Source organism: Myxocyprinus asiaticus, chromosome 38 (genome assembly GCF_019703515.2).
Source record: "Myxocyprinus asiaticus isolate MX2 ecotype Aquarium Trade chromosome 38, UBuf_Myxa_2, whole genome shotgun sequence".
Classification (NCBI taxonomy): Eukaryota; Metazoa; Chordata; class Actinopteri; order Cypriniformes; family Catostomidae; genus Myxocyprinus; species Myxocyprinus asiaticus.
Genome location: NC_059381.1, coordinates 3257315 through 3282353, shown reverse-complemented (window position 1 = coordinate 3282353; position 25039 = coordinate 3257315). Strand labels below are relative to the sequence as shown.

General features: G+C 38.7%; 1 protein-coding gene across 1 annotated transcript; it reads left to right on the top strand.

The window, feature by feature from the left end:
- The first annotated feature begins 2700 nt into the window (after positions 1–2700).
- LOC127429262 (mothers against decapentaplegic homolog 7-like) lies at positions 2701–23862 on the top strand. Its single transcript, XM_051678202.1, has 4 exons — positions 2701–3824; positions 5151–5204; positions 10819–10890; positions 22957–23862. Exons 1-4 carry the CDS (start codon positions 3359–3361, stop codon positions 23493–23495), a joined length of 1131 nt encoding a protein of 376 aa, XP_051534162.1. The 5' UTR covers positions 2701–3358; the 3' UTR covers positions 23496–23862.
- The last annotated feature ends 1177 nt before the right edge of the window (positions 23863–25039 follow it).

The following is a 25039-nucleotide window of genomic DNA, read 5'->3' as shown; positions in this document are numbered from 1 at the left end:
TTGGGAATTCATTTTTCCCTTGATGATGGCAAGCGGTCCAAGCCCCAAAGCAGCCCGAAATCATGATGCACCCTCCACCGTACTTCACCGTTGGGATGATGTTTTCATGTTGGTATGCGGTGACCTTTTTATGCCATGCGTAGTGCTGCGTGTTCTTCCCAAACGATTCAACCTTAGTGTCATCAGTCCACAAATAATTTTCCCAGTAGCGTTGTGGAGTGTCAAGGTGGTCTTTGGCAAATTTCAGTCATGCTGCAATGTTTTTTGTTGGAAAGCAGCGGCTTCCTTTGTGGTGTCCTGCCATGAACACCATGCCTGTTTAATGTTTTCCATATTGTTGAGTCATGAACAGAGATGTTAACCAGTTCCAATGATTCCTTCAAGTCTTTATCTGTCACTCTAGGGATATTTTTTTTACCCCATTGAGCATTCTGTACCCATAGTACTAAATCACCTCCATTTATAGACAGTTTGTCTAACTGTGGACAGATGAATATCTAAGCTCTTCGAGATAACTTTGTAACCCTTTCCAGCTTTATGCAAAGCAACAATTCTTGATCGTAGGTCTTCTGAAATCTCTCTTTTTGCGATGCATGGTCCACGCCAGCAGATGCTTCTTGTGAATAGCAAACTCAAAATGTTTGAGTGCTTTTAATAAGTCAAAGTAGCTCTAACCCTCACATCCAATCTCGTTTCATTAACTGGATGGCAGGTTTGCCAACTCCTGACTCTAATTAGCTTTTTTTGTCATATTTAGCTTAGGGTTTCACTTACTTTTTCCACAGCACTGTTAAATTTTAATGAGATGTGTTCAATAAAGACATGAAAGATTATAATTGTTTGTGTCTTGTTAGCTTAAGCACATTGTGTTTGTCTATACTTGTGGTGTTGATTAAGATGAGATCACATTTTATGAGCAATTAATGTAGAAAACCAGTTAATTCCAAAAGGTTAAGATACTTTTTCTTGCCACTGTATTCACTTATTTTTATTCATATTTATTTTAGTTGTCATTCACTTTATCATATTCATTCATTCACAATTTACTCTGGAATGGCAGCTGTTTCACTGTCAGAGATGATGTCATAATGTCATTCCATCATTAAAGTGCTCATGGAGTGTCAGGCCACACAGATCTGCATTCCTTTATTGCATCATAATGGTCATTGTGACATGAGGCGAGACAGAGTGTCCACGCGCAGCCCGTCTGTCACCCTGGAGTCACCAGGTGCGTGCCATTGTGTATCAGAGGGCGCAACCCCTCTCGTCTCTTTACAAACCCTGCATAACTATTTTTCTTTTTGCGGTTGATGGATGTTTTGACTTTTAGAGTGAATGTCCAGTTAAAGCATCCCTGTCTCTTCCTTATACATTTTTTATTATTCTATCCTGTTATTATTTCTAAAGTCATTTAATCTCTTGTTTGTCTTTCTTTGTTAATCACAATAATTTATCTTCTTTCTTATTTTATTTTTTTAGTATTTCATTTGGATATAGCTAAGCTATAAATGCTTTGGCCAGAAAAATGTTAAAAAAAATAATAATAATAAAAAAATAAAAAAAAATGGGCAGGCCAGTAAAGCAGATTAAAACTGAAAATAAGCCTATTGTTGGCTGTTGTATTTTAGAAGTATTATATTCCTCACCAGTAGGCGGCAGCAGTTCATGTGTCCTAATGCATAGACCAAAACATATTCACTCATTCACAAACACACCAGTAATTACATTTTTATAAATATAATCATAAAAGTATTCATATAAAAATATGAATATAATATAGAATAAATATTAATTTATTATATAAAAATATACATTATACATAATTATTTGCATTGGTATTAAATAACTATATTTGTTCCCTTCCCACTTTAATAATAGTGTTCTGCCTTAATTCATCTGATGTTATTAGTACAAAATTCTGTATGAAAATTTCACAACCTAACATGTTCACTCATTCACAAACACACCAGTAATAATAATAGTTTTGTAAATATAATCATAAAAGTATTTATATAATAAAATAATAATATAATCTATAATAAAAATTAATGTTATTATATAATAAAAAACTAAAATAATGTATATATAATTATTTACATTTACATTATTTAGCTACCTAACATGTTCACTCATTCAGAAACACACTAATAATAATAATAATATAGTTTGTATTTATATAATAAAAGTGTTATATTTCATGTTTTATTAAATATTTATATTTGTACCATAATCTTATACAAATGTACCCACAAGAACTCACGTGGTTTGTTCTGTGTTCTAATCCAAAAGCGTCTTGAAATGTTCATGAGCTTACCTGTGTGTGTGTGTGTGTGTGTGTGTGTGTGTGTGTGTGTGTGTGTGTGAGAGAGAGAGAGAGAGACACACTGGGTTCATATTAGACTTTATATCTCTAATACATCCAGCACCAAAACCCATTTCCATCTCTCGCCGTCTGCAACATTGTAACTTTGTAAACTCTTTGACAAATGTATCCAGTCTGATGTTACTTTGTTTCATGTTTGCGCAACACAATCACTTTTTTCCCCCCTGCCTGTACTTTTTTTTTTTTTTTTTTTTAAAGCGACAGGGTGTCTAGACAACCACATGACCCGCGGCGCGCCAATGACAGAGACAGAGCGAGATACACACACACATAGAGAGAGAGAGAGAGAGAGAGAGAGAGAGAGAGAGGCGCCTGATCTTCTGCTCATTTGCAGTCTGTTTAGTAGCGATCGACTCGCTTGTTGTCTCCCATGCTCGGAAACTGAACGCCTTTATGGTTCGGGAACGATCTGAATACGGATATTCGTGGATAATTCCGAGCGTTATCATATGTTACAGCGTGTATTCATCAGGAAACACACGCGTTTAAGATAGTTTTTCGTCTTTTCTGTCCGGTCAGAGGTGGATTTATACTGGTGCCATTTGGATCAGAGCTTCAGATTTGGTTTCAAATGTATCAGCCGCATTATTGTATCCGGAGGAACCTTTTATATTAGACGCTTGATGTTACGTGTGGATTAAGATCGAACGCTTTTATCGATGTTACATTGTTGCACGTTACAGTGACATCAGTGTTAATGTGTCATTTGTAAGGAATTAAACGCGAATGTAGCGGCGCTTGTGATCAACAGACAGTCTGAAGGTGTTCTGGATCTCGAAGGGGTATTTTTTTAATTCTGTGTCGGTTTGTCTAGTGAAATATTAAAGACTGGCGTATGAAACAGATTGCCTGTGCTTCTCCTGCTCGCCGATTCTCCGCCGTCTCCTCTCCGGTTGTGGATTCGGACCCCGGGATCTTCATGATTTGCGGACAAAATGGCCGTTTTTTAGCCGGGGTACCCTTTTGTCGTCCCGCATGTTCAGGACCAAACGATCGGGGCTCGTCCGGCGACTCTGGAGGAGCCGTGCGCCCGTGGTGGGCGACGGGGACGCGGATACCGGGACGCGCGGGAGCAACGCGGGCTGCTGCCTCGGGAAATCGAGCGGCGTTAAGCCGAACCTCGGCACCGAGGCCGAACTGAAAGCCTTGACCTACTCCATCCTGAAAAAGATTAAAGAAAAGCAGTTGGAGGTGCTCCTGCAGGCGGTGGAGTCCAAGGGGGGAGCGCGGAGCCCCTGCCTCTATATGCCCGGGAAAGTGGACGCCAGACTGGGTCAACAGTCGTACCCGCTCCCGCTGCTGCTCTTTAAGGTGTTCCGGTGGCCGGACCTCCGGCATTCCTCGGAATTAAAAAGACTCTCGTGCTGTGAATCTTACGGGAAAATCAACCCAGAGCTCGTGTGCTGCAACCCGCATCATATGAGCAGACTCTGTGAGCTCGGTATGTGATCCTCTATATTTGATATACTCATTATATAATAATAGCCATATGGTAAATCAGTGGGATTTTAGGTTTGTTTCCAAATATACACAAATTATAGTTTTAAAATAGGACTAAACGTCATTATTTTGCCTCTTGCATACTAAAGATCATATCTAGTATCCTAAATAGTATTTATACAGTACTATAAAACACTCATGGAATAGAATAACAGATGAGAAAAGAATACGTTGGCTCTTGCATACTTGAGATCAGTACTGTATCTGTGCTCCAAAATGTCCCCTATATAGTGATTATATATATATATATACAACTATAATAACACTTGCAGTGTAACAGTGGGTTTTTGTGACATGCATTTACAGCTTAGTAATAAACGAATAAAATAGAGTAGAAAAGAATTACATTTTGGAAGTAAACATCATTTTGGCTCTTACTCCACAATACCCTACTTAGTGCTTATATAGTGCTGTTTTTTATCTCGTGACATAATTAACATTACTTTTTAATAATAGACAGTAAAAATAGAGTAGAATATAGAACTAAACAATATTTGGACTTATGCATAACATAATACATTATAGTGTAAGATTATGTACACTAAAACAATGTTTGTTTACAAGAATATAAGATTTGACAAATAAAAGGGCAGATAGGTTTTGCAGTATTATATCAGGAATATAATATCATATATTGGTCTATTTGCATTGGTTGTTCACTAACTAGTCCTAAATCCTCAATGTGACTCATGAAATAAAAACAAAGTGTGCTTGTAGTCCTAAAGGGTCAAGAATAAGCTATTTTTTTTTATTATGACTACATATAAAACTATACATAATTGTTACATAATTGTTATGTTATATAATCCAGATTATACTGTAGTGTAAGATCATGTATACTGAGAAAAAATGTTATTTTGTAACATTAGAATGAATATTTTAACCTGATTATTGTCTGTTTGCATTGGTTTTTTATTGTAGTTTTAGGCTTAGTTGTGAGAATTTCTTACACAGTGATAGAAGTTCTGTCTCTGTGCTTTCAAAATGACCGATTTTTCAGCTGTTCCTCCAGCCTGTGCTTGTTCATGTGAAACCCACCGGAGGCCCCTGTGTGTTTCCACTGAAGTTAGTTTGCAGTGATCTGTGTGTGTGTGTGTGTGTGTGTGTGTGTGTGGAGTCTGGCGCCAGGCAGCCCTGTGTTTATCAGAGCTGTCCTGCCTGTAACCCTCAGTACTACACAAACACTTTTCCCAGAGAATGCCAGCTCTTATCATTAGCCCACTTCACTCGCTCACTGCCTCTCTCTCTCTCTCTCTCTCTCCTCCAGAATCCCCCCCACCCCCGTACTCAAGATATCCCACCGATTTTCTTAAACCACCTGGTAAGTTGAAGTTTCATATTAAATTTAAGCACATATTGAGCTGAACACAGTCATACTTTATGTAGTTTTGTTCTGATGATGTCAAAATATGCACATGCGTTTTTGTCCACTGAATGGCTGCTTTTCCACTATTGGGCCAGTGTGAGTCAGGGCTATCAACTGGCCAGCCGGGGCCAATAGCCTCGGACCTCGAGACCAAAATCATTCTGCGTTCCCACCATCGGGCCAATAGCCCTACCTCGTTGCCCTAAAACCTGCCCTTAATACGCCACCCTGGTGCCAATGTCACACACCCCGCCCATTTCACAAGCAAGAGGGAAACTCAGCTGAGGTATCAGACTCTGGAGAGGAGATTAGCTAGCCCTTGATATAAACATGGATTTTTACTGTGCCCGCAATGTTTTTATTTTTTCCTGACCCTGTACCGTTGTGCGATGGATACACAGCTTGACAAGTTCAGCGCCAGTAGACTTAATCACGTCTTTGTTCGGCAGCAGTGTTAATCTCGTCAGCGAAATCACTGACGAAGTGTTTTTTGTGTGTATACGTGTGTGATTTCGTCAACATTAACAAGAACTTTAACATTACGAGACGAAAAAGATGCATCACCATGATAATTAAAACATTTTATTAAAGCATACCGTTGATGAAAATATGACAAGAAAAATAATATTACTGCAAGATATTAACTGTGCAAGACAAACAAAAGATTAAACATCAATCGAAATGTGTTTATAAAAGAAGATATTAGGTTTAGGTATGGATTCATCTGATCTATTAATCCAGTATGTTAGTGATTTCCCTGCGTGAGTTGAACGTGCAGAACACCGGCAAAATGAACCGCTTTAAAACGGGTTAATAACCTCACTCAAACATATCCTAATTATACATGCTATTAATCACGCTATCCACAACATATAATATTACAACTTACATATTTGCACAGACAATGAAGCGAATGAACAGGTGAATTACACGCTAGTCATAATATATAACGCTGTTTCTGTAAAAACACACGTAATGCAATTTCCTAAACTGGCTAAACGCAGAACATTACAGTCTCTAAAGCATGAACAATTCAGAATACAGCAGACTCACTTCTAAAGAGTAGTTAATACTTCAGTATATTCATTATATACTATTATTTGGAGCTCTGGTTTTAAGTAAGCTCCACGGAGGCACGAAGAAGTCCCGGAAGTGGCAGTGGGCACGCAACTGGCCCTGGCATGCACCAGCTCACCCTCATTTGGCCAGATAGTGGAAATGCGGCTAATGTAAAAGGCATGGTAGTATGGTGATAATATGGTATTCTTTTAGGTACCTTAAGTATGATGTAAAAACCTTGGTGCATGGCCAAGACAATGTCCTGGTCATATTTAACCCAAATATCAAAACGTCAAATATATTAAATTATATTTGTCATAAAGCCTACTTTGAGGACTCAAGATTTTGTTGCATTATGACATAATTTTCAGGACCCCCCAACTCTCATTACCGTAACACATGTGTGATGGACTCGGTCTGGGAAATGTTGTGATTTAGTTTAGATAGAATGAAGTTGTCATGCCCGTGCCCTGTCATAAGATGGCTTGATGCCAAATGCCACTTTTGGAGAGGGGAAGATTAGTCTGCCTGAATGTTTGGCTGCAGGGTTGAGCCGAAACTCGGAAACATGCTTAACTGGGAAACATGGATCACATAAAGGAAAAGCTTGATTTATCTGCCAAATTAATCTGCGGTTTTGGGAGTGACGCTTTTCGTCTTTCCTCTGAGTTTTCTGTCTCTCTACCCATAATGCTGTTTGCTGCATAAGTGCGTCTTGTATATTCACTTCAGAAAAGCAGTGTCGAGAGTGTATTGTTTTTGGCAGAGTCCTGGACTAAGTTTCCTGCTGATCACTCGAGTAAAAATCCTACTTTATCCAGGCCAAAACTCCTCACACCATTTCACTCAAACAGTATCAGTTACCGAGAACGTACTTGAGAAATTTAGTCCAGAATGCTTGAACTGCTTGAAATTCACTCAGTATAGATTTGGACCGGGACTGGCCTGTATGACTGTATATACTGTGGCACTATGGTAGACATTTTCTTATAATGTTTAAACTTTTATATACGTTTTATATATGCTACCACCTACTCTGCTAATGTTGCAGATGGCTCTTTCAGATTAGAACGTTTTTTTAATAATAATAATAATGGGTGCATTTTAAAATGGGTTGCGTTATTTGTTTTAAAGGTTGTTTATGGTTGTTTAAAGGTTAAAATATTTACAAATGTGGCTCATCCAATCATATTTACACAATTCATAATTTATATGGTTTAATTTGTAAAAAAGATCAAATGCAATTGTAAATTTCAAAATTCACTGGATTATCCCCCCCCCCCCCAAAAAAAAGAAAAAAAAGAAAAAGAAAATTATTACCACATAGTTATTTAATATATAAACATTACTGGGTTAAATTTCCAGCAAAAAGTGACACTGTTAACTCTTCCTGTAGTTTATATATAAATAACTGTAAAATGCACAGATAATTACTATAATATCATCAAACAGTATTTAACTCTAATATGCAAATATTCTGTAATTAACCACTCAATTACAGCACATTACTTTTAATCTAATTCATTACAGCAAATTACTGTAATTTTATATAGGTGCGTTAAGTGTTTGTCTTTCTGTAGTCATAATCTTTTTTTCTTCTTTGTTCTAAATCCATGATAATTACAGCTAATTACTGTGCAATTTCAATTTTTTCAGTAATGTAACTCAATTACGGTAAATGGTAAATAACTGTAGATTGCAACTGCAGTAGCTTACTGTAATCAGGTTTTAACAGTGTTGGCAGTATGTTACTGAAAAAAAGCATGTTAAGTTTTAACAGTGAACTGTATCGTGATTAGTCATGATATAAAATTACTCGAACCGTGATTTTGGTCATACTGCCCACCCCTAATTTTTGTGCACCTGGTAATGTTTATAGCAGGAATAATAATAAAAAAGTGTGTGTGTGGGAACAGCTTTGACTGAATTGGCTCTCACTATTTGAGTCATTCTTGTTTTATGAATCAGTTTTGGGGTTTTCAGAGCGAGTGATCGAGAGAGAGGGTATGAGTTAAAGAGAGGCGCCGTGGTAGAGGACAGGAAAGCCAATTTGGGGAGGACATTTCCTGCGCGCACAAACACTTCCATTAGCCGTGGATGGCTCTTAGACGAGCGACAGAGAACAATAGCGGCCGGACTAAAAGAGAGAGTGATGCTCAACACTCAGAGGAAGTTATTTGTCGCTCTCAGACATGATTCTACGAGGACGTTTGCACGCACGTGTGTGTGTGTAGGATACGTTCATTAAAGCTGAGTAACTGCGTCTCAGCGATAACGTCAAGTCTGTCAGTGACTGTCACACGTGTGTCTGTCACCGTAGTAACTCACACACGTTCACACATTGTTGATGGTAAGGCGCAAGGAGCCGAGTCGTTGATGGAAACATATTTGCATATAGTTTACTTTAAGCTCTTAATCAAAGAGACACAAATGAGAAAAAGAAAGACAATAGGCTGTGCTATTCTAGAATGCTCATGCTAATAGCTAACGCCCTTGAAATGACAAAGACATGTTTGATTGAGAAATATCAGTCGTTAACAAACTTAAAGGCTCTGTCCCAAAACCTAGTGAGCTACCTACATAGACAGCATATTAAAATTATTATGCTGCCTTCTAAGGCCAAATTCTAAGGCAGCATTGCATGTATCCTTCACTGATAAGGTAATCGCAGATTGCATTGCAAATAATGAATAAAGCAACGAATCGAGGGGGGTGGGGTCCAGAGAAGTGTTGAAGTGTTGAAGTTATTCATACATAATTATTTGTATGTGCACTGTATTGTTGCCTATACAGAGCGTTCCAAACCAATCACTTATTATTATTTCAGTCAAGATGCTGCCTAAAGGCCCAGATATACTTCCAATGGAATTGAAGAACGAACTGGTGTGAAGTCATTTAGAACAAAATCTAGCCAAAAAGGCGTTTTTGCGTTCGTTTTGGTGGTTCGTAACAGTGCGCCTGGGCAAACTTTTAGGAAAAATTCTTCCCGGCTTCTGAACACCTACTTACTGCCATTGGTCCACGTCATCGGTAGGTGTGACCTGGAACTCCACCAACTTTGAGGCCAACAGCTGATTTTGTTTATGTTGTTTAGTCAGTCAAAATCGGTCAATTGGTGAGTAGAGTTATTAGCGAGCTGGTGCATATTTGCCTACATCTGTACAATCGTTCGCTTAGAGACATTTTCCAAGACCATGTCATGCGATTTTTGTTTGTTTTATTAGTCTATAAAAGGAATCAAATCTACTCAAATTCCCTCAAGTGTCCATTCACTCCATCTGCAGTGAAAGCCATTCACACATCTGCCCAAAGATATGCCTCTGTCATCATTCTTTTGTCTTTATTCTGCACATTAACACTTTAATACGCTCATCTTTGCAGTAGTATCAGTGTCATCATAAATTACAATAACAGAGTGAAATCGGCACATATTATGGCCACATATAGCATGTTCGCATCATGAATTAGTCATGTAACCAAGACAAATAAAATGTTTTCTACGGCATTTATATTACTTTAAATTGTCATCGAGTGGTTAAAACAACTTTTTACTGACCTCATGTGAATTCTACTCATAGAATGAGGCATAAAGTCATTGATAACGCATTTGAATATCACAGTAGTTAATGTTTTACATGTAGCATCCTCATATTTAAATGTACCTCTAAACACCTCCCACAGGTGTCTGAATGTTCGCCAAAAGTATACCGTTGCTCGACTGTTTAGAACTTCTTTTTACCCCTGAAAGAAGAGCGAATAAGAACTTCTATGGAAGTATATTGGGGCCTTTAGAAGGTAGTAGTCTATGTAGGCAGTATGCTAGGTTTTGGAACAGGGTTGCAATGTTTTTCCATCTTGTTATGTTGAAAGTTCTCGTTCTATCTGTCTGTTTATCTGACAGTCTATTGGACAGTCTATCAAGCCAACATCAACTTTACCTATCTAGTTATTTTTGCCATAAATCAGCATGGCAACTACACATTGTTCTATTAAAAAAAAAAAAAACATATTGGAAGAACTGTTTCTTTCAGCTGTCTTATACGACTTGATTTCTCTTCCAAAAGTAGAACTGTCATGAGTATACAGCAAAAATATTCTGACAGAAGTGTCGATGAAAGGGTTAACATGAAAGCCAGTGTTTTTCCTGTGTGCTTGAACGGCAATTAGAAAATGTACTGTACACGGTCTTCAAGGCTGAAGCAATTTCCTGTCTACCTCGTTGTTTTTGACATGATGAAGTGTATCCTGTTAAACTAAACGCTATATTCCTGTTAGAGCACTCTCGCTCCCTCTCCTTCTCCACTGCTTTCTTGGCAATGACTTAAACCTCAAAAATGGTTTATTTATTTTGCATGACAGAAAAGTATAAGCAGCAGGAAATTTTAATGTCCGTCGGGTTTTAAACGTTTTATCCAAAAGGAGAACAATCTGTTTTAGTGTCATCATGTTAGATGGGCCAATCGGGTCTCTTAATCCTGTGATTGACAGATGTCACTCTCTTTCTCCGTAGATTCTCCAGGTTCTGTGCCTGCTTCCACTGAAACTGGGGGATCAACGTATTCGGCCCCTGTGGGGTTCTCAGGTATGAGCTCAATACCATCTTCATCTTCTCCTCTTTATCACTTCCTGTGTGTTCTCTGCATGTGAGGTCTTTGAGCAAACCCCTCTGTCCTGATTCATTCAATCCAAACAGACAAAACGGAGTTGTTTGGTTAAGACGGACTGTGAAGAAGGAGATGAGTTTTAAGGGAGTCGCTGCACTTTTATTTGTTGTTTTGAATGTAATAAACGGCGACAAAGAAGTCGGCATGAATTCAAAATGTACCCCATTTACTTCTTAACTTCATGTTCCTGGTCTTATGCATTTGTTTAATCTAAACAGACAAAAACGGAGGTTGAGAGAGGAAATTTGCTTTAACCGAGCCTCTGCACTTTAATTTGTTGTTTTGAATCCAGTAAACAGTGACAAAGGGAATGAAAGTCATCATGAAATAAAAATGAGTTTATTCATGGCATTCCAAGAAAAGTAATGTCTTGTAACTTTCTAGAAACAACTTTACTTTTTGGCTGATGTCATCTAGGCTGTGTGGTCTGTTGATTAATTTTAAGCAATAGCCAACTAGCTATGTAGGCATTTTAAGGTCCGAATATACTTTGTTTTTCTGCGTTCCAGATAGGATTGCGCCCGGTCGATTGTGTTGGCTTTCAGATTATACTCTTCTGACTGCGAGTGAATATGAATGCGTTCGACTGCTTTGGCGTGCGTTTTCAAAACGCTCCATTGTTGGAGGAGGAATATGCGTTCTAGTGTGGATGAAAGGCATGAACATAGAGAAATTAATGTGTTTGTGAATGAATGTGGGCGTTGCCTCAGTTCTGGCTCCATTCTGCTATGAGACGCCCACTTTTCACCATCCAATCAAGCCCCAAACCTACCTTTTTGTCGTTGGCACAATATGGAAGTAAAATGAGTTGCGAACACTATTTTATGTTGACTTTAAAATGGAAATGTGTGTAAGTGTGTGTGTGTGTGTGTGTGTGTGTTTATCCATGGTCTTTTCTGATTCTGAGTTCTGAAGACGCACAAACAGAGACAAATGTGTTTACGAGAGAAGCCGAGCGAGAGAGGGAGGATGTTAGTTTGGTCTGGGCTGGTTCCTTCATACAGATGTTTCTCATTATGGGGACTTTAAAGGGTTTTTATGACGGTGTTTAATTCAGTGCTGGGTGGAGTGTGCGTGTGTGTGAGGGGTCTTTAGATGGGTTTTCAGATAAGAACAGTTAAATGATGGAAGCTTTACATAAACACATGTTAAATGGACAGCGCTCAGAGCGGAGTGCGTGCCATGGGTTAGTCAGAGACTGTGTGTATGTAGCTCCCCTTCAGTGGCCTCCAGTGTGAAGGTGTGCCAGCATTTGTTTTATGTTTGTGTGTGTGTGTGTGTGTGTGTGTGTGTGTGTGTGTGTGTGTGTGTGTGTGCAGGATGAAAGAACGATTGCTCCTATTCAACATACTGCAAACAAACAGCTCCTCGTTTCTCCATACACACATTTTTTACTTTCGTTCACTCGTTTGTCAGCTCTCCTACTGAGGTGTGTGTTTCCTGTTGAAGTGAGGGAAGAGAGAGGAGGAATGAGGGAGGAGTGCAAAGGAGAGGAGGAGGGGTACAAAAGGTTTTTATGGCAGTGGAAGAAAAGTCTGATCACACACACAGGAAACATGCTTCCATTGAAACTGTCTCTCTGATCTTGTCATGAAGTGAAAGAAAGTCAGGCAGAGTGAGATAGACAGGTATAAACTTGATTTTTACAGTTTTTGCTTTAATCACAATTTTGTGTTTTGATGGTTGTATAAATTGAGTAAAAATGTCAATACATCATATTTATTCATTGTAGTCAGTTTTTCTCTACACAAGATAATGTGCAAAAATCTTCTCTGTATTTTTATTATTTTGATTTTTTGGCACATGACGGCAAAATGGCTACCAACATGTTGGTTACGCCACATGACTTTGATTCAGTGGACAAAAGTTTTTCATATATTATTCATATTTTAAAACAATTTATATGTTGCTTATTTTTTTCTGTCTTTGGATGGTTACACCACTTGACAGTTTTGACTTTAAGCCCCAGAAAAATGATCTAAATGACTTGAAAATCAGTCAGTAAGTGAAAACATGTTCATTATAGAAGAGGTGTAGTCAAGTCATTGTTTTGTGTGAATTGCATTTTTAATGCATTTTTGTGTGATTTAATAGATCTAGTCAACAACAAAAAATTGGCGTCATGTCATTGACCCAAAAACATGTAACAAAGCATGATTAAATTCCTCAGTTATAACAGAGTGACCACAAACAAAACAGTGTGTTACCGATTTGTTTAGCCAGAGGTCGTGTTGCTGTGTGAGTGGAAAACGCTGAACACAAAGCCTGCGTTTTATTCACCGCATGTTCGGAATATAAACCAATGCCCTGCCTGTTTACTTGTGGCAAAAACTAAAAAAAATTATTTAGCTTAAAACTATGTATTAAAACTGGGTAGTCACGTGAAAAGTCACAATTTTGTACATGGACTCATTATTATAATTAACATTAGTTCAATATTTAAGAAAGCAAATGAGAGAGACCCTCCCCCAGTGTGTGGGTGTGTGTGTGTGTGGGATTATTGGATGAGAGTCTCTGAGCATTGTTTGTCCTGGTTTGTCTAAAGTTATTAAGAGTTAACCCTAATAGAACTAAACTAGACAGACAGGTAGAGAGACTATTAGTTTTGGCTTACATTTCTGTGTTCTATTTTTTGTCAATCTTTGGCCTAATAAAGTAGTACAGTCTCTTAATGTGCCTAATCAGACCAATATAATTCATTAAGAACAACACTAATATTGTCTGATAACTCATATATTGTGCATACTTAAGGATCATGTGTTTTTCAGTAGATCAAAAGATGTTTGTGTTTGTGAAACTGCTCACACGGTCATATTTAATGTCATGTACAGTGACTCAATACAAGACAGGGCGTCCTGTGTCTTCATGTTTGCAGGAAGTGTGCAGTAGGGGGTCTGGTCGGCTCTCTATGCTTTCAGCCACCCCTGAATTGACCCGTGTAGCCCCCTTGGCCTCTGTCTGCGGTCACAAACACAGGCCTGACATCCATGAGTAAATTTATTAACCTCTCAGTCACACAGACATTTCAAAGAGCACCTCAGCGTAACACTGTCACGACACAACAGCACTAGAACGGTTTCGTTTGAATCAACGAAGCTGTCTACACTGCAATCGCGCAGTTTAAGTTGTAGTGTAGAAAATAGGTAACACTGAGCGTGTTTACATGCACGTTCCTACGCCGAGTATGCCTAATATGCCGACAATGCGTGTGGTCATGTAAACGCAATAAACTTTGTTCCTTTATCGGTGCAAGGTCATAAACGCCGTGAGAATAAACCAGTCAACAGGTAGATTTTTGCCCATTATGCCGATTTTGCGTGGCATGTAAACACCTTTACCGGTGTTCTCACCGGCTTATCCAATGTGCGCACATGTTGAGCGCATGTCTCTTCACAGTTTGACGTCAAAAGCAGAGAATAACACGATTACTTTAAATCTCAGATTGTCCGATTTGTTTTTTTAAATAAGTAGATTTTTGGCAGCAATCAGTGTATTTGTGTGCATGTAAACCTGCTTATTGTCACGACAAACGATAAATCACTTGTCTTCCATGTTGCAGTTTTTTTTGTCTTAACCAGCCACGACAAGCAACACTCGCATTATAAACAGTAAGCCATCTATACCGTGAGCATGGTACCTAGTTTTTTTTTTATTTGTGTTTTTTCGTTTTTCATGCAATAAAAGTGACAATCAATATAAATCATATTTCTTAATCTGAGTTTTGTCCCAACCAGCTGCGAAATGCAACAACATTTTGTCGATCACTTGGTTTCTCTCTTCATTGTTTTTTTTAATCTGAGCTGTGACGTGCAACCTTATTTTGTCGGATGCTTTGTTTCTGTTTTCATCGTGTCGTACTTTATATATCTGCACACACTGAAAAGTTGTTAATCTGAGTTTTGTCCAAACCAAGTGCATCAAGTGATGTGCAACGGCATTTTATCGTGTCATACTCGAAATAACTGCACACAGTGAAAGTTTGAGCAAATAAAAAGTGACGATCAACATAAATAGTTTTTCTTAGTCTAAGTTTTGTCCTAATCAATTGTCAAGTGATGTGCAACCTTATTTTGGTACACAGAATCTCTGCACACATTGAAACGTTATTTGCGCAGTAAAACATGCCAATCAACATATAGTTTTTCGTAATCTGAATTTTGTCCTAACAAGATGCAAAAAGTGATGTGCAACGGTGTTTTCATGTCACACTCGGTGTCGTGATACACATTGAAACGCCATTTGCACAATAAAAAGTGGCCTTCTTAATCTGAGTTTTGACTTTACCCCAACAACATTTAGTTTGTTTCTGTTTCCGTTGTGTCGTACTCGGTATTTCTGCCTACATTAAAACATCACTGGTCCAAAACCTGCTCTTCATAGTTGTATATTACACATCAATCAGTTGTAATTGGCTGTGATTTTGCCGTTTTGCGCTATATTTCACTTTCAGAAAAGACAGGAAAATTACGACACTGGAAACTTGTCGTGTCACGCCTGCCGTTTCGCTGTTCTCGAAACATTTCCGCCAATCCACAATCAGGCCCTTTATAAACGTTGCTTGATTTATTGTTTGAGCTGAAAGACCCAACCAGGGCTGTAGGTTCCTCAACAGATATAATCCCCCCCCGCAAGTGGCCTACAGGCAGCCAAAAAGTTTGCTGTTACCGTGACAACCTCCCGCCTCATTCCGGGGTTGTTTGGGTTAGCCAAGAAGGAAAGGGCAGCACAGGAAATTACATCATTCCTTGAGCCATGGGTAGGGCCTCCCGGTCGCCTCCGTGAAGCGGAAAAGAAAACATTTCAAGAAAACGACACAAAGCAGCTACTTAAACGTCCAAAACAGCCTAGAACAACTTTGTTTGATGACATATTTTAAGCATAGGTGAAGTTAGTCATTTCAAACTACTTCCCCTAACAACGCTATGGTCAGTTTGGCTTCTCTCCATCCATTTCACCAAGAGAAATGGAAAAAAAGGTTAAAAACAAAGGTACAAATCAGCTGGAAGAGGAACATGGAAGTATAAAATGGCAATAACGATGAACACTACAAAGTTGCCAGCGTACATGTTAGACACAGACACCTCAAACCGCAAAAATGTTCTTAAACTACATCTAATTGCTTACCTTAACAGAGAGACAGACAGGCGGGACGTTTTCTCATGCATACACGTGATCTTTTCATTCAGAAACAATATCAACGCTCAGGAGGTCTGCCCCGGTCTGACTGGCTGCTTATGTCATGTTTGCCGGTGTGTGAGCGATTGAAATTTAGATTCTAATTAATTGCCATCTAAACAAGAAAAAACACAACAAAAAACCACAACAAAGGTGTCTCTGCTCAACTGGCCTAACTGGCTGTCTAAAGTCACACACACACACACAAGCGCAATGATTTGGTTCCCACGGCGATTGGTAACATACTGGATTCGGAACAATGGAGGTAGTTATTCCATTTTGACCTCCGTGAGCGGGCAAACATTGAGGATATCATTAGTAGTTGTGATACTAGAGACGAATGCTAATTTTTGTTTGTTGCATGATTATCCATGAGAAGACACAATGTCTTTTTATTGGTGGAGAGAGTTGTGTCTCCGACCTTTGACCTCAGTATGCTCAATGATTTCATAAACAGATGTTTTTTTGTTTGATTTTTGTGCTGACACACCTATATAGTAGGCATGGGTATGAAAAACAACCAATACAAAATTTGAGCGGTCTAATTTAGTGATCGACCGATATGGGTTTTTTAATGGCAGATGCTGATATCCAGAGAGCAAGGTGGCTGATACGGTGCAGATATATCGCACAATTTAATATAGTAAATAACATAAACATAAAGTTGCTAAAAAATTTATAAACTCTTATTTAGCACTATATGTACTCAATTTCACACTAAACTTTAACTTTGTAAAAAAGAATCTAAAAAAATAATATTGTATTTTAAATGGTAGATAGACATTTCTTCTGATTTCTGTAATTTTTGTAATTTATTTGCACATGAAGAAATTGTGCATATATTAGGAAGTAGGAAATAACAGCACACACAGTAGTCCAGCAACCATGGATGGCATGTGTGCATTAACAATCGGATTTACTCAAAAAAGATCAAATCAGACCAATTGCACATACAGTGTATAGTGAATAAGACATTTACTCATAGCGCACATGAAGTGCTTTTACTTTGAAGTTGCTCTCACGCACTTGTGCGGATCCAGCGTGAGCAGCAATCTCCTGACAGTTTAAACAGCGTGGATCGCCTGCTTGGATTGTCACGGACTGACCATCTTGATTTGTGAATCAGAGGAACTTTTGATCCTGAAGTTTTGATTCTGGCTGATAGAATACACGCAAGCACTCAATGGGATGAGAACGCTGGATTTTCGTGAGGTTCTTGAATTACATCTTTTTAAACGAGATATATGCATATTTGCTGACGGTATGTAATAGAAGTTTTATTGATATTTGCCTTTTATCATTAGAAAGGTTAAAGGGAACTGTTGAGGAGAGACTGCTAGAATAAGTGCTTCAGAGGAAGATTTATGAGCATTCCACAGGATGCTGGATCTGCTGAAGTTTTGTGAGGTTGGTTTATTACATCTGTTTAAACGAGAGATGCGCATATTTGCAGACGGTATTTGATATTAGTTTTATTGATATTTGCCTTTTTATCATTAGACAAGACAGGGAACTGTTGAGGAGTGAGAGGGAGAATGAAACAGGCGAGCACTTTAACATTATGAGCTCAAACGTGTCTGCCGTGGCTCTGATATGCAGACTGTTTAAATGACACTGTGTTGCACACCGGTTTATTAATTGTAGTAACACGATGGCACGTAACAACAAAATGAACCGTGAATGGTTGTTTACATGTCTCAGTCGCTTCACATGCAAGCAGGTGATTCTCAGTGCCCTCAGAAACAAATCGGCCAAAGGTGGAAAATATATCGGCCAATGCGATAATTAAAAAATTCAGAATATCTGCTGATTTATCTGCCTCTGCGATATATCGGTCGACCACGAGTCTAATGTCTGATAATTGTGTTAGTGCACAATGGAGGACAAAGTATTTCCTGTGTATTGCGAGTTTTCCGTGTGTGTGTGTATGTAAGGTTCTCGCTCAGTTTTCCTTTGACTTCCAAACAGAGAAGCTCAGCCAAACATTCTGTCCGTCTGTCTCCGTCTATCTGCATGTCTCTCTGTTGAATGTGAGATTGTGATGTCTAAGATATTGATGCCTGAGGAAAAAGATAATATTTATACAGCCATAACTGACATGCACATCAAAAGGCTTTGCCTTAAATGTGTTTGTTTAGTTGGAAAGTTTGCATGACGAATTATAAATGTCTTGGTGGATGCATGAAAGCACTCCATTCGATGCACAAATACTTTAGACAGTTACATGAACACAATCGATTCTAGCTATGCAAACTCGATTTCATGCATCGTGTTTCAAAATGAGTTAGAACAACTTTAGCTGGGTTTCCACATTAAGAAATGCTTAATGGAATCAACAAGATGTGAAAAAAATCTCTAAAATGCACATAAAGAAAAAACCGTATATGCTCACTTGAGGTGGTTAAATAAACAACAACGGAAACCAAATGTATTCCTATAGAATTTATTTATTTTATAATCATCTTGGTGTGTCCATCCAGTATTTTTAATGTGATATCCTAAAATTCGCAAAACAAATTTGTGGATGAAAAACCCAGCTAATGTAAAACGTAAGTTGTGTTGCGTTACAAATTGCATTCGGACGCATTTTGGAGCACAATGACATAAAAGCGAGCTTGCATAGCTAGAATCTGCGTGCTCTAAATCCCAAGAAATTCATTAAATTTAAAAAGAGACAGTTTCGTTTTTATTTTGCGCTAAAAAGTGTCTCTAAAACACATGGGATGGAAATGCTATTTATTCGCTAATTGTTTTTGTGATACTCTGATTTTGTGCATAAATTAAATGGCAACGAGACAACCGTCAGCATTGTCCCAACAATCGCTATAGCGATCAATATTGTAAATTGTCTATACCGTCAGTTTTCTCTTTCAGGTCAACTACTATCATGGCAGTGCAACAGCTTGAAGAGAAAATTAGTAAAAGTTTGTAAAACTGTAGACAGTTTTATAACAAGAAACCTGAATAATAACACATCCAAGTTTAGTGACACAAACATTTGAAAATAACTCTATCGCCCGCTTGAGTACTGAGGTTTGTTACCGCCATAGTAACGCACAAACAGGACCGCACGCTTGTAATGTGTATTCCTAACATTTGCAACATTGTCCTGACTTAGTGGTATTTAAGTTTAAATAACTTGTGGATGTCATCAAGGAACTAAACTAAACCCGACCTATGACCCCTGACCTCACGCGTCCTCCAGCAGGCGTGTCGCTTGCGTGGACCCGAAGCCACGTACACACAAACACACTCTCTCTCTCTGAGGATAAGAACGCTGCCCGGTTGTAAAAGAGACCGACGCCTCCCATGAACTCAGCCAGACTCGAACCGATCAATAAAAACATTGACTTTCCTCGAGTGTGTGTGTGTGTGTGTGGAGACAGACAGAAATAATCATTAACTTTTCCAGACTGCTGAGTGACTCTAAGCCTCAGTATGTGTATGTGTGTGATTCCATTAGATGTCCAGACGCTTTTGTCGAGTTTTTTTTTTTTTTTTTTTACAAATTGTCTGTTTAAAAAGCTAAGTCTCCTTAAAATGGAAAACTTTGCCCCAACGTACTCCGAAAACGTTAGCCAGAGTGTTGTGTGTGAGTGTGTGTGTTTGGTATTTGAGCGCTCAGACCAAAAGGAGCCAGTGTGGACAGAGGAAGGACGGTTTGATGGTTTGTTACCTGAGGCAGTAAAGCTCTAAATGGAGATTTGACTTTAGCTCAGCTACAAAACAAAGGCACGAGTGTGAGTCTCTTTTTGTCCCCTTTAAGAAGAGAAAGACTCAAAGAAACTTCTCAGGGAGAGGGAAAAGACCGAAAGGAGTCATCGTTAGGGACCAGAATTGTTAATTTCCTTACGATTCCCATGCCTAGTAGAGACAGATAGACAGAGACGGAAGAGGCAGTATAGGAAAGACAGTCGGAGAGAACAAAATTCAGGATGTCCATTGAAAGCTACAGGCTACAGAAGACATGAACCAGGACTGTGTATGTGTCATATTGCACACTCTATTTCGGTACACTCTCTGCGTCTAACTGTCACCATGTCAGACGGGGTGACACTGTCGTCACACAACCGACCAACACACAGACGCCTCACACATACGGTAGTAAATCCATAACCTATATACACACCTACCTCTTCAGTAATCTATGTGTGATCTATAGTTATCAGTGTGTATTGCTCTCTCCGTTTGACCGGGACACATATGGTTATCAGAACAACACATTTGTCTTCACGAGTGCGAGTTACTCAGGTTTGCTCACTGTTCATGGTGTCGTCACTGAAACTAGTCGACTATCAAGACAAAAATAGCATCAGTTTGACACATAGCAACGGAAGACACACACTTCACTAAAATTGAGTGAAGTTTTACTTAAAGATTGATTTAAGATCAGTGTCCCAGTGTAAAATCTTCTTAAAAAGCATCCATGAGCAGGTCTGGGGCCTGTTGTTCAAACTGAATACCACATATAATAAAACAGGATGTTGACACATTGGTAAACACTATTCTATTCTATCCTATGCCTTTGCATACTTTGGTTCAGTTATGGTATACGATTGTAATATTATGGTATTTTGGGATATATCATGGTATTATTTACATTAACTTTTATGCATTTGGCAGACGCTTTTATCCAAAGTGTCTTACAGTGCACTTATTACAGGCACAATTCCTCCCGGAGCAACCTGGAGTTAAGTGCCTTGCTCAAGGACAGAATGGTGGTGGCTGTAGGGATTGAACCGGCAACCTTCTGCTTACCAGTTCTGTGTTTTAGCCCACTACGCCACCACCACCATTTGATTGTCATAGTCATACAACATGGGCCTTTTCTTCTGGATCCTTTTACAAAAAGTACCATGGTATAGTGATGCTTCAGATGGTAATACCATGATACTTTTATTTCCTTTACATAAAAGTATCACAGTCCTGTAATGGTATCATATTGGCATATACCACAATACGGTTTGAATGCCATATTCTTATACCATGGGATTTTCAATGGTATCAGACAATAATTCAAAGGTATTTTGTTAAATATTATGGTACTGTTTACCATATGCATATACCATAGTACTTTAATGGCACTGTAAGCACTTCAAAGCATTTAATGGTTAAACCTTCATAGCAGTCTCCAAAAACACGGTGTTACCATGGTACCATATCCAAACAGCTATGTTTGTAAGGGTTGTAATGAAGGCTATACTTCAGTCATAGAGTAAGTCTGGGCTAACGCGTAATTAACTGTGCTGCTAAATTACTGCCTACTCGCCCTATCTGAGATTAAAGAGCGGTAGGGTTGGCAGAAAGAGTCCAAATGTCTAAAGGATACTGGGAGTTGGACTCCTTTTCCCCATCTTTTGCATAAAAGTGTGTCCTAACCAGACACAACTGCATCAAGTAGTTTGTTGTGCAAGTTAGTTAAACTGTCAACCTGTTTATATGTAGATACCTGAATAATAACTAATCTTGATTAATAGCTTAGACAAGGTTATTCTATCTCCCCTTTGAGTACAGAGGGTTGTAACTGCCGTCTTTTGCGTAAAAGTGTGTCCAAGTTATTTTTGTGTGCTCACTGAAAGCGAAAATGCTATACTTGTATTATTGCTTCACCTTTGGGCAGGACATGTTGTAGGCTACAACATGTACAACTTATAGCCCTTTCTTAAATCTAAAAGCAATCAGATCCGTGAGAGAGAGAGAGAGATCTTTTGTGTTGTATTAAAGGGCATTGTGACATCACAATTCAAGCACTCAGAATGGGCATTGACAGAGGAAATCTATCCTCAGTTTCAGAACTAGAGTTGGTTGTTGGAGGCGAGGCAAATCACAGTGATTGGGGCAGATTTATTGTACCGTTGACGTCAGAACATTGTTCAGGCTAGCATAAGGAACTGAGGCGGTCAGACAGATGATAAGCAGCACTGCTAATGTAAACAGACGATGGAGGCCAGTGGCGCTGCTCTGTGCGGGGCGGCAGATTCCTGGCATTCCGGCGCCGTCGCTCCAGAACACTGAAATTAAGGAAGTAAGATATGCTTGGCAGAGCTCAGGACAGATTTTCTGGGCTGAAGGCATGCATGAAGTTGTGTGTGTGAACTTGTCTGTGTTTACCTTTTTGTACTTAAGAGCTCCTTTCTTATCTCATCATTTATTATAGTTTTATCTCCATTGCTTAAGCTCAAGTCTTCTCGTCCATCTCTTTTCTTTCTAAACAACTGTTTTTATTCAGTTTTACCCTGCTGGAAATTCCAACTTTAAATTATTTTTTTTTTTAAGCTAGTTGGTTTTACATGGTTTCTTACTAGTCCAAGTTGGTCATTTGTTGTTCCAAGCATGTCTAGAAGGTTGATCAGCTGGATTACCAGCATGTGGACTACCAGCATGTGAACCTGGTTTCAACCTGGTAGACCATCTTGGTCAAGCTTGGTCTTTTATGGTCTTTAGTTTGTCTATATGGTTGATCAGCTCAACAACCAGCTGGTGGACCTGTTTCTACTTGCGTGACCATTTTGATCAGGTTGGTCCAAGTTGGTCTTTCATTACCATAAGCTTGTCTAGATGGTTGATCAGCTGGACTACTAGTTGGTGGACTTGTTTTCAACCTGGTCAACCATCTTGGTAAAGCTAGCTAGAGCTTGTAAACCACCTTGGACCATCATGTTTCTAGCTACCATGTTCCAAAAACCAATTTGACCACTTTAAGACCTGTATTTTCCAGCAGGAATACAATTAAGCTCATTTGAGTCATTTATTCAGTTCTGTTGGATAAACTGACATCAATTAAAAACTGTCTCTTTGTCTCTCCTCAGATTCCCTGGCTCTTCAAGAGCGTGGAGAACACCCTCACTGGTGTGTAGTGGCATACTGGGAGGAGAAGACCCGCGTTGGACGCCTCTACTCTGTCCAGGAGTCATCTCTGGACATTTTCTATGACCTACCTCAAGGCACGGGCTTTTGCCTGGGCCAGCTCACTTCCGACAACAAAAGTCAACTTGTGCAAATGGTTCGGGCCAAGATCGGCTATGGCATCCAGCTCAGCCGCGAAGCTGACGGTGTTTGGGTGTACAACCGGAGTTCCTATCCGATATTCATCAAGTCAGCCACTCTGGACAACCCGGACTCACGTACGCTGCTAGTGCATAAAGTATTCCCCGGATTTTCCATAAAGGCCTTCGACTTTGAGAAGGCGGGAAGCCTGCAGCGACCCAATGACCACGAGTTTAGCCAACAGCCGCGGACGGGTTTTACCGTACAGATCAGTTTCGTAAAGGGCTGGGGGCAATGCTACACGAGACAGTTCATCAGTAGCTGCCCCTGCTGGCTCGAGGTCATATTTAACAACCGATAACAGCAAGTCCCGCCCTTTACCACGCCCCCCATTCCTTTATCGCTATGAAGATGGACTAGCCCTTACCTTTTATGGACTACTTTTTTTCCCGTTTTCATGAGAAGCGGAAGAGTTCTCCAGAGGATGTTTTACGAAAGAAAACTCACATTGACGTGTTTAATAAATGACTAAGATATAATTAAGTGAAATAAAAGCTAAAATGTATTTTATGTTAAATATAAATATATTATTACGTGTAAATATGAAGTTTTATATGCATTGTTATTTATGTATTGTGCAATGTGTTGATGAGAAAAAGAGAAGATGCACTTTGCTTAATATAAATGCAAACAAAGACATGCCAAAATAAAACAAAAAATACCAAATACATGAGTTTGTGCTGGTTTTGCTTATACAATGTTAGTCTTGTTTTGTAAGTAGCTTATGAATGCAAAGTAACTGAAATTGAGGCAAGAAAGAGAGAAAGGAAAAACAGACACATATGAACATGTAATTTTTTAAAATTTTTAATTATAATTTTTTTATTATAATTTTCTTTATTTATCACACATTATACATTTGCACATATACAGTGAAATTCTTTTTTTTTTTTCACATATCCCAGCTAAGCTGGGGTCAGAGTGCAGGGTCCGCTATGATACGGTGCCCCTGGAGCAGATAGGGTCAAGGGCCTTGCTCAAGGGCCCAACAGTGGCAACTTGGCAGTGCTGGGGCTTGAACCCCCGACCTTCTGATCAGTAACCCAGAGCCTTAGCCGCTGAGCCACCACTGCCCCTGTGATAAACAATCACACACACACAAAATCAATTTGACTGTTTAGTTTAATACACTGATTAAGACAACAGAGATGTTATTTTAACGGGATTCCCCCGGTCATTTTTAATGACGATTTTAAAGTTGGGATTTTCATACTTGGAAATGCCATGCGAATTTCCTTAGTAGCTTTATACTACCTTTCAAAAGTCTGGACACACTTAACCTCATTTTTCTCATGTTTTTAGAAAGCTTTTGATTAAAGGCTTATTCTTAATTTTTTAGACACATATAAACTGTGCCCATGTATGAATGTCTTTTCATGTAAGTTTAGTTAATTTAATGAGTTGAACCTGTTAGTGGTGGAAAAACAGCCAACAAGTGTCTTGTATACATGGGAACTCCTTCAGTACAGCTTCAAAAAAATATAAATTACATAAAATATAAGAATTTTGATTTATGTACTTTTTTTGTTACTTCCCTTTGTGTTATTTTATAGATTTGAGTTTACTGTAACTCTAAAACATGGAAAATAGTAATAAACATTGTGTAGGTGTGTCCAAACTTTTAATCGGTATTGTAATTTTTTTTAATCTCGATTGATATTTGTGAGTGAAATATGTATTAAAAAATGTTTATGATTATTTGTTTTATGCTTATCCAGTAATCAGGGTTCCTACGAGTTTCCATGACTTTTCCATGACGTTTCCTGTGTGATTACTGGATAATGATTTGTAAAAATTAATTTTGATTCAGATCAATTTGCTAATGAATTATTTAGACCAATTTGT

Coding starts and splice junctions, on each gene's coding strand:
- LOC127429262 (XM_051678202.1), top strand. CDS start 3,359: ATGTTCAGGACCAAACGATCGGGGCTCGTCCGGCGACTCTGGAGGAGC. Junction 3,825..5,150: donor GAGCAGACTCTGTGAGCTCG/GTATGTGATCCT, acceptor TCTCTCCTCCAG/AATCCCCCCCACCCCCGTAC. Junction 10,891..22,956: donor GGCCCCTGTGGGGTTCTCAG/GTATGAGCTCAA, acceptor GTCTCTCCTCAG/ATTCCCTGGCTCTTCAAGAG.